Source organism: Anabrus simplex, chromosome 1 (assembly GCF_040414725.1).
Source record: "Anabrus simplex isolate iqAnaSimp1 chromosome 1, ASM4041472v1, whole genome shotgun sequence".
NCBI classification, from domain to species: domain Eukaryota; kingdom Metazoa; phylum Arthropoda; class Insecta; order Orthoptera; family Tettigoniidae; genus Anabrus; species Anabrus simplex.
In genome coordinates, this window is record NC_090265.1 from 1724952132 (window position 1) to 1724967396 (window position 15265).

Sequence of the window (15265 nt, forward strand, 5' to 3'; positions counted from 1 at the left end):
AGTGTTAGCAGGGATCTATTATGAGTTCACCAGATTTACCTAAAATACTATTAATTTCTCCCTCTCTCTATCTCTCCCCCCCTTTAATATTCTCTATTACTATCCACAGAGGTTTCCCTGCTGCTTGACCAAGTCTTCCCACGTTATTATCAAAATATTTCCATGATTTTTTATTGGATTCCATATGATTGGTTTTGCTCTGTTTCTTTCATAGATTCCCTATCTGCATCAGTTCTTGTTTGGAGCCTTGTTTGTACATTTACAAACTGACCTGACTTCATCATTCCACCGAGATGTTCACTTTTTTTCCTATCTTTACACACATGATGTTACTAGATATTTGCTTGCTGCTTCTATTACAGCATCCCTGTATGCCACCTTCTATACCTTGAATCTGCTGACTGTCTATTCTTTGGAACTTTTCACTAATCATATTCATGTACTTCTGCCTAATTTCCTCATCCTGGAGATTCTCTACCCTTAGTCATCTGCAGACAGATTTCACTTTCTACATTCTAGGCTTTCTGATAATGCTGATTAGATAAAGTGTGCATTATAAAATTTAAAAAATAATCAGAATACCCGCACATTCCTGATAGATTTCCTGAATTAAAAGTCGGTTATCATATAATCTATTATGGATCTAGCATCCGAACCAATTGTAGAGTTGTAGTGCTAAGTGCTCTAAGTGCCAAAATGTCGTGGTGTTAGTATTTCTCCTTGAGGGATCTTTGTGGAAGCGCCAAGGCAGTGCTATATGATCTAAGTTCCAATTCCTTTCCTGGTAGTTGTAATAAGCATCAACAGATGGCCAAACCTGTATGTCCAGAGCTCCTGCTGTGCTACTTGATCTAAGTGCCAGTAATGGCATGACAGTAGCGAGTTACATTGCCGCCACAGTAAGACGTGTTTTTGTTTTGCCGTTTGCAATGGATGACGATGTTGAATCAAGTGTTTTTAGTGATAAGAGACGAACGTCCAAATTGCATAGAACTCTGCAGTATGAAGCTAGACTTAGTGGGAAACCCTACATTACACACAGGAGCAAAATAGAGAAAACCAGCAAAATGAGCGCCTTCAAACCAGGTTAGTACTTCGTAAGTTTGGTTAGGATTTCTAAAGTACTCATTCTTTGCTGAATGTTATTACATGCTGTAGGATTCAATTGTGGCATCGCAAGATGAACCTTCTTTGTTTCAGGTGAAAATATGTAAATGCAAGTACAGCTGTCAGGAGATAATGCATATGAACATCAAGCTTTTTGAATCATATCATACATTGAGCCTTAATGAGCAAGGAAGCTACCTTATGGGGCTCATCCAAGTTCTTCCTGTGCAGAGACGGCATACTGGTAATTATTCAGAGCCTTTGAAAAACAGGAGGCAGTCCACAATAAGTTGTACAGTTCCGGACAGAAGTGGAAATTGAAAGAGGGTATGTAAGAACACTTTCATGGAAATATTTACAAAATCTCCACAAAAGATTAAAACACTTGTTAATAGAATTAAAGGAGGTGAGACTACTTTCAAGGATAAACGTGGGAGTTCTAACAAGTTAGTTAAATATTCTAATCTTGACAGACAGATAGTAAGAAACCGTATTAACAGCTTCTCAAGAGAAGAGAGCCACTACAATCACACTAAATCTCATAAAGAGTACTTGAATCCAGAACTGAACGTAAATAGGCTCTTCAGTGTCTTCCAAATTAAGTACCTTGAAAGTATCGTGTCGAACAGGTTTTATCGAAAGGTCTTTCTGAAAGATTTCCCTAATCTGTTTTTCAAGAGACCTCGAGTGGACACTTGTAAAACTTATGATTCACTTCACATGAAAACAAGGAGTAGAGACTCATCTGTAGCAAAGTCAGCTAAAGTTGACTTAGAAATACAACAAAGGAAGTCAGAGAGGGCATTTAAGGCAATGAAAGATGATGCTACACTCAGCACACTACCAGACAGCACCACATGCACCATTACAATGGATTTGCGGGTTTCTTCACTCCCTAAACTAACACACAGTAGCATGTATTACAGTCGCCAATTATCATGCTACAACTTCAGAATTCACATTGCCGATACTTCGGATGGAATTATGTGTGTGTGGCATGAGGGACAGTCCGGCCGTGAAGGAAATCAGATGGCATCCTGTCTGTTGCAAGCCATAAACTAGGGACTACTCACAACTTACAAAAGGAATTTGTGTGTATGGAGTGACAACTGTGCAGGACAGACAAAAAATAGGATGCTTCTATTTTTATACATTTTACTGATAGTTTCTGGGATTTTTGACACCATTGAACACAAATTCCTCTTGTCTGGCTACAGCTTTTCATTGTCAGACAGAGATTTTGCTCTCAATGAAAAACATGCAAAACGTTCGAAAATGCAGACCTTAATGATATTAAGAAGGTGATAACTACAGCAAGACCTACCAGACCATATTCGGTATTAGATATGAATGAAAAGTTTTTCGATTTCAACAAAGCATCAACTATGTATATTGACACAGCAAAGGACATTCAAGTGTCCTGCAAACGAGTGACCAAGGATAATCCCGGTTTTGTTATGTACAAGAAGAACACCTTCAGTGACATAGTGGAATGGGAGAAATGCCGTGTGTTGAGAAGAGGAATCACTGTCAATGATGTTCTGTCAGCTCAACTAACCGCCTTACGTAAAGTGCAACCATTGCCTGACAAAAAGAAGACATTCGCAATATGCTTGAGTTCATCGAAGAGAAAAATAGGGAGTACTACAATGATATTTTGCGTGTTTAATGTTCAGCGCCCCCTGCCCTTAGTTCAGTTAGCAGGAAACAACTAGACGGACATAGATCATTTCCATTTTTTCATTTTTGTAATTTCTTTTTCTCTTTTGTTTCTAGAATTGCACTTATAATCCTTTGGGTAATATTGATGTACATGTTTTGCAATGACTTCACTGCTAAATAAATTTAAACATGCATTTCCTTTCACTAGTATACTGTTTTTATCCTTTTACTCAAAAACTACTTTTTGGCACTTAGATCACTTAGCACTACAACTCTACAATTATGAATTTAGAGTATATCAACCAGATAATGGAAGGCACCAGCTGCCTGACTTACAGCACTCTCAAAAGGAAGGCTAAAAGCAGAGAGACATGGCAAACTGTTCCAAACCAAGCTGCATGCTGATGACAGAAGAAGAAGCCCCTATCTGCCCATGTCAGGCGGTGAATAGCCTTATGCTTGAAGAAATTTTTCTTTTCAATTTGCTTTACGTTGCACCAACACAGTTGGGTCTTATGACGATGATGGGGTAGGAAAAGGCTAGGAATGGGAAAGAAGTGGCCATGGCCTTAATTAAGGCCAGTGCCAGCATTTGCTTGGTGGAAAAATGGGAAACTTAACATTTGCTTAGTGAAAAAAATGGGAAACATGGAAAACCATTTTCAGGGATGCCGACAGCGGAGTTCGAGTCTCGCTTAAAATGTTCTGAGCTCGGTAAATTCTGTGAAGCAGGATGCTACCCTATTTGCACACAGTTCCTCCAGTGAGAATCTCTCCTCAAAGCTCAAAGAGGGTCATGTCCGAGATGCCCACTCTTCCCCTATAGCAGTTCTCAAGACAACGCAACTCAGCCACTGCCCACAGGATGTGACTACAGTAACCCACACCATGCATCACATTAACTAATATGAAATAAAACATGCATTAACCATAGATTTGCCTAGAAAATAGCTGAAACAATGGATAGTTAGAACTGAAAAGAAGGTCATGAAATAAACACCTAGCGAATTTGGACTCACAGTAAACAACACTTGACTGGAATTGGATATGTACTTTCCTCTTCACATAGTACAAATAGAAGGCATAGTTAACCTACAACAGCACATCGCCCAAGACTCTGCTATGTGCCATGGCATGTGTGTTGACATATCACAAAGTGCCAAACTTCTGTCTCTAATTCTCTGACATATTTACATCTGTTTTAGGCAATGAGCAAATCTTTGCTATGATTTAAATTTAGATGTCCCCTTTAATATTTTCCTTATTCTGTAATTAAAAAAATATAGCTACATATTATATTTAAAATGTTAAATGGCAAAAACAGCTATTAAAGTTAATTTATTATGTAGACACAGACAATGAAAAGTGAAGTAATGAAAATAAGTAGAGATAACAAAAAAATGAAGGATGTTAGGTGTAATGGAAAAATTCGTAAAGAAGTGGAGATGCTTTTAAATACCTAGGAAATAAGCTAACAGGGAAAGGAAACATCAAGGAAGAAATTTTGGAGAAGATAGGAAATTGCTCAAAATTTTATTACTGTTTATCAAACATAATTAGAAACTGGAAATTACCTACCAAAGCAAAAATCATGATATCATATTATTTGCCAATATTAACCTATGGATGTTGGTCTTGGACAAAAAAAGTTCTGAGTGGATTACAAGCGACAGAGATGCACTTTCTGCAAGGGATCTTGGGTAAAACAAGGAGGCACAAGCTAAGAAGTGAAACAATACAAAACACACAACAGATCAACACCGTAAAGGAAACTATGGAAAGAAATAGGCTGAAATGGTTTGGCTGCATCAAAAGAATGGGACAAGAAAGATTACCAAGAAGAGCTCGGGAATAGACAGAATCTGGAAGAAGACCAATTGGAAGACCGCGAACAAGATGGAGGGATCAGGTGGAGGACGACTTAAATCAGAGAGGTTTACAATGGGAGACAGTGATAAATGATAGACTGTGGGAAAAGAGAAGATTGGAAGAGGCTCTGTGAGCAACCTGCATAAGCAAAAATATATCAGGAAGAAGAAGAAGAAGAAGCAGAATAAGAAGAAGAAGAAGAAGAAGGAGAAGAAGACAATGAAGCAGTTAATTACAAACTAAACAATACTACCAACATAAACAGAACAGTATATTTCCTAAAAGTTTTGTTCTCTGAATATGTTATAGCCCAGACATGACATAACAAAATACATATGTTCTATATTTATTAACTTTTATTATTATGGGGTGGATTTCTAAGACATAAAAATGTATGAAATATGTATGCATTTATGACCTTAAAATGCAAAATATGACTTAATGAATAGCATCTACATTACATAGAAAAATACTTTTATTACAATTGCTACAGGCTGCAATTACTGTTGAGTTAAAATAGTTTTAATTCCTCAAATTTTTAACCTAAAAATCGCCTATAATGCTGAATAGTTCATGAACTCATTAAGGTTACACTACATACTCCTAGGCAAGGACGGACTCTGTGGAAAACATAAACACTGCAGTTACTTACACTGTTCAATACTGAATCAGTTTTACGATATATACAAAATAGATGTTATTTGAATGAAGCTTTCATACCTGATTTGGTCTCCATTATCAGGATTGTTGCAATTTATGACAACATGCATCGTAAGGTTGTTGAATGAGAATCCTCTCATGTTGTCGCCGAGTATCGTCTTATAGCGATAAAAACTTCTTTCGACATCACATGATGTATTCACAACTATTGTTGTTTGAGTCATCAGTCCATAGACTGGTTTGATGCAGCCCTCCATGCCACCCTATCCTGTGCTAACCTTTTCATTTCTACGTAACTATTGCATTCTACATTTGCTCTAATCTGCTTATCATATTCATACCTTGGTCTACCCCTATCGTTCTTACCAGCTACACTTCCTTCAAAAACCAACTGAACAAGTCCTGGGTGTCTTAAGATGTGTCCTATCATTCTATCTCTTCTTCTCGTTAAATTTAGCCAAATCGATCTCCTCTCACCAATTCGATTCAGTATCTCTTAATTTGTGATTCGATCTATCCATCTCACCTTCAGCATTCTTCTGTAACACCACATTTCTTTCTGAGCTAGTTATCGTCCATGTTTCACTTCCCTACAATGCCACGCTCCACACAGAAGTCTTCAAAAACATCTTTCTAATTCCAATATCAATGTTTGCAGTGAGCAAATTTCTTTTCTTAAGAAAGCTCTTCCTTGCTTGTGCTAGCCTGCATTTTATGTCCTCCTTACTTCTGCCATCGTTAGTTATTTTACTGCCCAAGTAACAATATTCATCTACTTCCTTTAAGACTTCATTTCCTAATCTAATATTTCCTACATCACCTGCCTTCGTTCGACTGCACTCCATTACTTTTGTTTTGGACTTATTTATTTTCATCTTGTACTCCTTACCCAAGACTTCATCCATACCATTCAGCAACTTCTCGAGATCTTCTGCAGTCTCAGATAAAATAACAATATCATCGGCAAATCTCAAGGTTTAGATTTCCTCTCCTCGGATTGTGATTCCCTTTCCAAATTTCTCTTTGATTTCCTTTACTGCCTGTTCTATGTAAACATTGAAAAGGAGAGGGGACAAATTGCAGCCTTGCCTCACTCCTTTCTGGATTGCTGCTTCTTTTTCAAAGTCCTTGAGTCTTATCACTGCAGACTGATTTTTATACAGATTGTAGATAATTCTTCGTTCTCGGTATCTGATCCCTATCATCTTCAGAATCATAAATAGCTTGGTCCAATCAACATTATCAAATGCCTTTTCTAGATCTACGAATGCCATGCACGTGGGCTTGCCCTTCTTGATTCGATCCTCTAAGATCAGACGTAAAGTCAGGATTGCTTCACGTGTTCCTACATTTCTTCTGAAGCCAAATTGATCTTCTCCCAACTCGGCTTCAACTTGTTTTTCCATTCTTCTGTAAATACTACGTGTTACAATTTTGCAGGCATGAGATACTAAACTAATGGTGCGGTAGTTTTCACACCTGTCAACACTGGTTTTCTTGGGAATAGGTATAACAACATTCTGCCGAAAATCGGATGGGACTTCTCCTGTCTCATACATCCTGCACACTAAATGAAATAACCTTACCATGCTGGTTTCTCCTAAGGCAGTCAGTAATTCAGAGGGAATGTCATCAATTCCAGGTGCCTTGTTCCTATTTAGGTCACTCACAGCTCTGTCAAACTCTGACCTCAAAATTGGGTCTCCCATTTCATCAGCATCAACAGCCTCTTCATGTTCCAGAACCAAATTATCTACATCGTTACCTTGATACAACTGTTGGATATGCTCCTGCCATCTTTCTGCTTTGTCTTCTTTCCCTAGAAGTGGCTTTCCATCTGAGCTCTTAATATTCATGCACCTAGATTTCCTTTCTCCAAAGGTTTCCTTGATTTTCCGGTATGCAGCATCTACCTTTCCAAAGACCATACAGCCTTCGACATCCTTGCACTTCTCCTTCAGCCATTCTTCCTTAGCTATCTTGCACTTTCTATCCATTTGATTCTTTAATCGCCTGTATTCTTTTCTGCCCTCTTCATTTCTAGCATTCTTGTATTTTCGTCGTTCATCAATCAAGTCTAGTATCTCCTGAGTTATCCACTGATTCTTAGTTGATCTTTTCTTCCTTCCTTCCTAACATTTCTTCAGCAGCCCTACTGACTTCATTTTTCATGACTCTCCACTCTTCCTCTATTGTGTTTCCTTCAGCCTTTTCATTTAGTCCTTGTGCAACATGTTCCTTGAAACAATCCCTCACACTCTTTTCTTTCTACTTGTCTAGATCCCATCTTTTTGCATTCTTTCCTTTCTTCAATTTCTTCAACTTCAGATGGCATTTCATGACCAACAAGTTGTGGTCAGAGTCCACGTCTGCTCCTGGGAAAGTTTTGCAATCCAACACCTGGTTTCTGAATCTATGCCTAATCATAATGAAGTCTATTTGATACCTTCCAGTGTCTCCAGGTCTCATCCACGTATACAGCTGTCGTTTGTGGTGTTTGAACCAAGTATTGGCAAGGACTAAATTATGATCAGTGCAGAATTCAACCAGCCGACTTCCTCTTTTGTTCCTTTGTCCCAATCCAAATTCTCCTACTGTACTACCTTCTCTTCCTTCACCTACCACTGCATTCCAGTCTCCCATCACAATTAGATTTTCGTCACCTTTTACATATTGTATTAAATCTTCTATCTCCTCATATATTCTTTCGATTTCTTCATCATCCGCTGAACTAGTAGGCATATAGACCTGCACTATTGTGGTGGGCATTGGTTTGGTGTCTATCTTGACGACAATAATTCTTTCACTATGCTGGTCATAGTAGCTTACCCGCTGCCCCATTTTCTTATTCATTATTAAACCAACTCCTGCATTTCCCCTGTTTGATTTTGTGTTGATAATTCGGTAGTCGCCAGACCAAAAATCTTGTTCTTCCTGCCAACGTACTTCACTTATACCAACTACATCTAACTTTAGCCTATCCATCTCCCTTTTCAGATTCTCTAACCTACCACAACGATTCAAACTTCTAACATTCCACGCTCCGACTCGCAGAATGTCAGTATCCATCTTCCTGATGATCGCCCCCTCTCGTGTAGTCCCCACCCGGAGATCCGAATGGGGGACTAGTTTACCTCCGGAATATTTTATCCGGGAGGAAGCCATCATCAGTACATCATTCATACAGAGAGAGCTGCATGTCCTCGGGAGGTAGTTACGGCTGTAGTTAACGTTGCTTTCAGCCGTGTAGCATTATCAACACAGCTAAGCCATGTTGAGTATTATTACAAGGCCGTATCAGTCAATCATCTAGACTGCCGCCCTTGCAACTACCGAAAGGCTGCTACCTCCCATTCAATGAACCATTCGTTAGTCTGGTCTCTCAACAGATACCCATCTGATATGGTTGCACCTGCGGCTTGGCTATCTTCATTGGAACACGCAACCCTCCCCACCGTGGCAAGGTCACATGGTTCGCAGAGGAGGATTAACAACTAAGTATTTATTTATTTTCTACCTAGTCAATAAAATGATTGCCTAAGGCAACTTAATGGTTAAAAGTGGTACATGTTTCGCATATTATCAGCATCTTCAGCCACATAACACTGTTTAGGTGAAAAATGCAATTGTCAATTTATGTATTTTTCATAACACTGTTTAGATGAAAACTGCAATTGTCAAAAAAAATTAAAATTAAAAAAAAAATTAAATGCAAGGTAAATTTAATCTTATAGTAGTTGTATAGTATTATTTGAAGTAATTTCACACACTGTATATGAGTTGATTATGTTCATAAGTACAGAAGATATTATGAGTAGAATTTTATAAATAATATAAATTTATTAAGGATGAGCTACTCGTATGTGTTTAATAGAAAAATTTTAAGTGTAAATTGTATAATACTGTATTTTAGGAAAATGTCTTCTTTTCTTGTTAATTTAAAATTTAGTGCTTGATGATAATGTATTTTAGTGTACCATTTGCCACTGAGGTGGACACCTCATTTGCAAATCAAGTGATTTTTGACAGCAGACATTGCCTATTTTCGAGTGCAGAATGTCTAGTTGCACATTTCTTATGTTTCTCAGTACCCTGTATTACAGTGTTGTAGCACAATGAAGCATTTTTTGGCAGTAACTTTTACTTCACAAAATTTATAGGATCTGTACTGAATTTGTTTTCACTGAACTTGCAAACAAAACTTTGCTACATCTCACTAACTGAGACTTTTGTTCTAGGCATATTGAGAGCAACTGAATGACTGCAGCCCCCTCAATAACCAATAACCAAGGTCATTCAGTGTATTGGAGGAAGAGGAAAGGGTGAAGGAGAGATATGAACGACAAACAACTGCAAAATTGCCTCTGCTTCTGTGTAAACAGTAGCCCGGTTTCCAGGAATTGATCCAACCAGCAAACAATAGCTCTTACCTGCTAGAAACGTTCCATACACTACTTTTCAATGGTTCTTTAGTAGAATTATACCCCAGTCTACCCTGAAAAATAATTTCTAGAGCTTACTGGTACTCCGATTATTATAAAATGAAATTCAAATGAAAATGACCAAAATATGTTGTTATATGAGATTTTGTTCAAATTATGCCACAAAACTAAAAACAAACTATATGCATTTATATGCTTGGAAACGTTTGAAAATACAAGACTACATGATATAAATATAGAAAACTGTCCCCTATTTATCATCATTATCTTAATTTTGTAGTTATTCACTAAACAGGAGATGACCAAATGTTACCGTAGAGCTTTCTTCTCCGGAGGTATGTCCCTCAAAACTTTTCTTGCTTTCTTAACCTCTTCCCAGGACAAGTGTTGAACTTTGTGTAAGGGAAGGCTTCTTGGGATTCTCAGAGGTGCCAGCACACTAAAACAAGAGAGAAGCACACTTAACTTCTACCACCAGGACGGCTAACACAAGAATGGGATCATGCAAGAAGGGTGTTTCTGAAATGTGATGTGTGGCATGAACTGAACATCTTAGGTACCGACTGGTACCGAAAGAAGTACAAACTTGACAGATGGTTTTTATTTTATGGAATCACCTATTGTTTTCCTCTGCAATCTCCAGCACCTTTAACAGTAACATTTTGTGTGAAACTGAAAGCTGTTGTTTCTTAACACTTTTAACACTATGCCCGTACGGGATACGGGCGCGCTGCTGTCCTGCTTCTGGACGGCACCCGTATGTGATACGGGCGTGATTTTCTCGTGTGTTTATATCCAGCTGCATGTATCACGGGCGGTTCCCGTCCCTTGGTTGGAGGTAATAGTTCATCTAGTGACCACTCGAATGCAGCAGTTACCGAGAATTTCAAACTGAAACGATAAACATGACATTTTCTCCTTGCCGTGACCTCTACCAAAGCACTCGGTGTGTCGTGTGCTGCGTGCACCAAATCTGTCATGCTGTCAGCTGTGTTACTGTGTAAACATGTCTTCACGCCGGCTCAATGATAGTGATATTTTGAATATTTTATCAGAAGCAGGTTCAGAGATGGATGAAAGTGATGACGACCCTGCTTACGAACCGGATAACGTATCAAGCGATAGTTCAGGTAAGATTTTTATTTATTACGTCACTTTGGAACGTAACTGTTTAGCTGTATTATTTTACTCCGAATACAAACGATAGAAATACTTCGCCTACAGAAATTTGGGTTTATTTTTTTCGTTTAGACGAAGAGACGCAGGCTGATGATTCACCTGTGCCGGGAACATCTGCTAGATCATCTGAACCTGATGATGAATGGTCAGAAACAGATGACCAACCACAGCTACCTGTCTTCCAGTTGGCATCCGGTTCTACTCAGTTTTGCGTGGGGAGTGACGAAATGGATTGTTTCAGTGATTTTTTTTAGTGATGATGTGATCAAAAATATAAAAACAGAAACTAACAGATATGCAGGTACGACAATTGTGGCAATGAAATGTCAGGGCAAACTGAAGGAAAATTCTATGTGGCACCGGTGGTCTGCAGTAAAACTTCACAAAATTTATTGGTTTTTTGCAACAATTTTGCATATGTGTGTGGTGAAGCTACCCAAACTTAGTGATTATTGGTCTACTGATCCCTTTTATCGGACAGGATTTGCCAGTCGATTGTTGAGGCGTGATAGATTTTCCGGAATTTTATTTATGTTGCACCTAAATGACAATGCCACCTTCATCAAGAAGGGGGAACCTAATCTTGACCCACTACATAAACTCAGGCCTTTCTTTGATTTTTTTTGTGCACAAATGCATTGCCAGTTTTCAGCTATATGAGAACCTAACAAGAGATGAGGCTATATGTCCCTTCCGTGGTCGAGTAGGGTTTAGGGTTTATATGAAGAATAAGTCCAATAAGTACGGTATGAAAATGTATGTACTTTGTGATGCGGCAACAGGCTACGTACTGAATTGTGAAATATATACAGGATCCGCAGGGAACGTTGACAACAGCATTCAGGCTCTTGTAGATAGATTATGCTCACAGTTTTTCAGTAAGGGCCACTGTATTTATATGGACAGGTACTATAGTAGCCCCTCCCTACTGAATATGCTGTGGCAAAAGAAAACTCTGGCTGTTGGAACTGTCATGAAAAACAGGAAGGGTTTACCACCAACGTTCAAGACAAAGAAATTGAAGAAGGATGAGATGATATTTTTTGAGGAAAGGGCACCTTCTTGCTGTGAAGTGGAAGAGCAAGCGGGATGTTTTATGCCTTTCAACAAAACATAAGGCTTCCACTACACTTGTTTCTGGTAGATCGAAGGGTGGTGTCGTACAGAAACCAAAGCCTGATGTACTCATCGATTACAATATACATAAAACTGGTGTTGATAGAGCAGATCAACTGAACAGTTATTACCCATTTGCATGGAAGACAATGAAATCGTGAAAAGAGCTCTTCTTCCATTTGTTCCTTATGTCTGTTGTGAATGGTTTCATTCTATATAAAGAGATCTCAAAATCAGAGACATCTCTTGTGGATTACATGAGAGTGATCAGTTCGCGGTTAGCAGCTAAAGGAGGAGGAGATATCTCAAGGCTGGAACCTACTCCCTCCCCCAGTGTTGACAGGACTTTTGTTCGCCATTTTCTAGAAAAGGTTCCTCCAACGAACAATAAAGTGAATGCTACTCGTTATTGCCTCCCACAAGGCTAACCCCTCGTCCACATTGTGGGAAGTGGGCAACGGCATGAAGTAGGGGATTGCCTGTAGGGGTGATGTACAGTGGGGACTGTGTGTGCCCCATGACCGCTACGGTAGATGTGAAGGCCCTACAGTAACCCTGAAAAGTGACAGCTAATGGGGCTCTGGTGAAGACCTCAACGGCAGCAACGGCAGAGAAGGGGTCCTTTGGTACGGCGAAGCTGGCGGATGAGGCAACCCTTCATCTTGGGGATAAATAAAGAAGAAACCACTGCCTTGTGGTAAAGAGGGATCTTTAAAGGCTAAGGGAGATAACTCCTACAGAAAAATCCTGCGGTCTAGCGCAGACAGGAGGCAGCCCCTCCACTGGACTTAGGGTGCTGTGGGCTAATAACTCGCACACCTGAATTAAACTTATTACAGAAACCAGACGAAATTTATACCGGCCGGATTTTATGGAGACGACTTTTGCAATGAAATACAGAACACGAATTGGATTCTGGAATGTTAAAACTATGTAAGAAACTGGCAGACTGAGGAAAGTAATGGCAGAAATGAAAAGGTATAAACTGGAGATACTTGGGTTGAGTGAAACAAGATGGACAGGCTACGGAGAGGTGAGGACAGAAGAGGGGGGTGTCTTCATTTACTCTGGAAGAGAAGAAAATGATCAGCATTCAAGTGGAGTAGGTGTCTTACTCACGAAGAAAGCAAAAAGTAGCATAATGGAATGGACCCCTGTAATGCACAGGATAATTACTGTACGAATAAGAACCAAAGTTAGACCTGTGACCACCATAGTACAGTGCTATGCGCCAACAGAGGTAGCAGAAGAGGAAGAGAAGGAGGAGTTTTATGATAGGCTGACATCAACACTGGCAGGGATAAAGAAGAAGGACATTGTGGTGTTGATGGGAGATCTAAATGCAAAAATCGGTAATGAAAATGAAGGAAGAGAAATCATCATGGGTAGACACGGAATAGGAGAAGAAAATAATAATGGTCAGAGATTCATAGACCTATGCAGTAATTTTGGATTGGTTATAGGTGGATCATTGTTTCCACATAAGAACTGCCACAAGATCTCATGGGTGTCACCTGATCTCTGCACAGAAAACCAAATTGATCACTTGGCGATAAGTAAAAGATGGAGACATTCACTCTTAGATGTGAGGAATAAACGTGGAGCAGATGTAGGCAGCGACCATCACCTTATGATTGCTGATGTTAGATTGAAGGTGGCAGCACCAGTAAAACAGGCAGCAGTACGAATGAAACGTTTCAGCTCTGGGAAATTTGGGAAACTTGAAGTGCAAAATGAATTTAAGGTACATTTGAAGAACAGGTTTGAAGCCCTTGCCAAATAATCAAATGAAGATGTAAATACCAAATGGAACACAGTCAAAGAACTCTTTCATGACACATGTGAAGAGATAGTGGGCTACAGAGCCAGGGAGGAAAGAATGGGTATCGGATGACACTTGGGAATCAATCCAAAAGCAAAGAGAGTGCAAGGCAATTGTCAACTCCAATAGAACAAGAAACCAGAAAGCAGTAGCAATGGAAAAATACAGGGAGGCCGACAAGGAGGTTAAGAAGAAAGTGAGGAGAGATAAACAAGTGTTTACAGACCAACTGGCAACACAAGCAGAAGAAGCAGCAAGAGTCGGCAACATCAAAGAAGTACATGCCATTACGAGAAAGCTTTCGAGGAGGAACTTTTCAGGGCACAAACCAGTCAGAGATGCAAATGGAGTAGCCTTGACATCTGAGACACAACAATTGGAAAGATGGAGACATCACTTCATGGAAGTACTTAATCTTGGTGAGGAATCGAGAACTGAAGAAGTTGAAACCATTTTGGAGGATCCAGACATCTCGTTAGAACCACCAACATGACAAGAGATTGAACAAGCAGTGAAACAAATGAATGGCAAAGCACCAGGTGTAGCCAACATTATCCCAGAAGCCCTAAAGGTAGATCCAGATTTAACAGCAGAAATCATGGAGCCACTTCTAACACTAATATGGAACGAAGAACACCTCCCTGAGGAGTGGAAGAAGGGTGTCCTCATTAAGATACCAAAGAAGGGTGACCTCTCAGCCCCCCCCTGTGGGTGGGGCCAGTAGAATAACATCCACGGTATCCCCTGCCTGTTGTAAGAGGTGACTAAAAGGGGCCCCAGGGGCTCTGAACTGTGGAGCGTGGGTTGGCGACCACAGGGCCCTCAGCTGAGTCCTGACATTGCTTCCACTTACTTGTTCCAGGCTCCTCACTTTCATCTATCCTATCCGACCTCCCTTGGTCAACTCTTGTTCTTTTCCGACCCCGACGCTATTAGGTTTGCGAGGGCTAGGAAGTCTTTCATTTTCACGCCCTTCGTGGCCCTTGTCTTCCTTTGGCCGATATTTTCATTTTTCGAAGTGTCGGATCCCTTCCATTTTTCTCTCTGATTAGTGTTATATAGAGGATGGTTGCCTAGTTGTACTTCCTCTTAAAACAATAATCACCACCACCACCTGACCTCTCAGATTGCAATAACTGGAGGGGAATAACGTTGCCTCATATGGGAGAAAAGTGATGTCAAGATCATACTGAACAGAATAAGCATAGCCGTTGACAGGAGACTATGTCAAGAACAGGCAGGTTTCAGAGAAGGTCGGTCTACTGTGGATCAGATTAACACACTAAGGCTAATTATTGAACAATTTGCTGAGTATCAGACATCTCTGTATATACTTTTCATTGATTTTGAAAAAGCCTTTGACTCTATCAACAGGAGGAAAATGGGGAAGGCTATGGAAAAGTTCGGA

General features: G+C 39.7%; 1 protein-coding gene across 1 annotated transcript in view; it reads right to left on the reverse strand.

Annotated features, from left to right (window-relative positions):
- LOC136882312 (ribonuclease P protein subunit p38) overlaps positions 1–15265 on the reverse strand; it is a 107472-nt gene that overhangs the window by 50545 nt on the left and 41662 nt on the right. The window contains exon 3 of the mRNA XM_067154890.2: positions 10054–10179. Coding sequence (XP_067010991.2) covers positions 10054–10179 — 126 coding nt within the window. The remainder of the gene's footprint in view (positions 1–10053; positions 10180–15265) is intronic.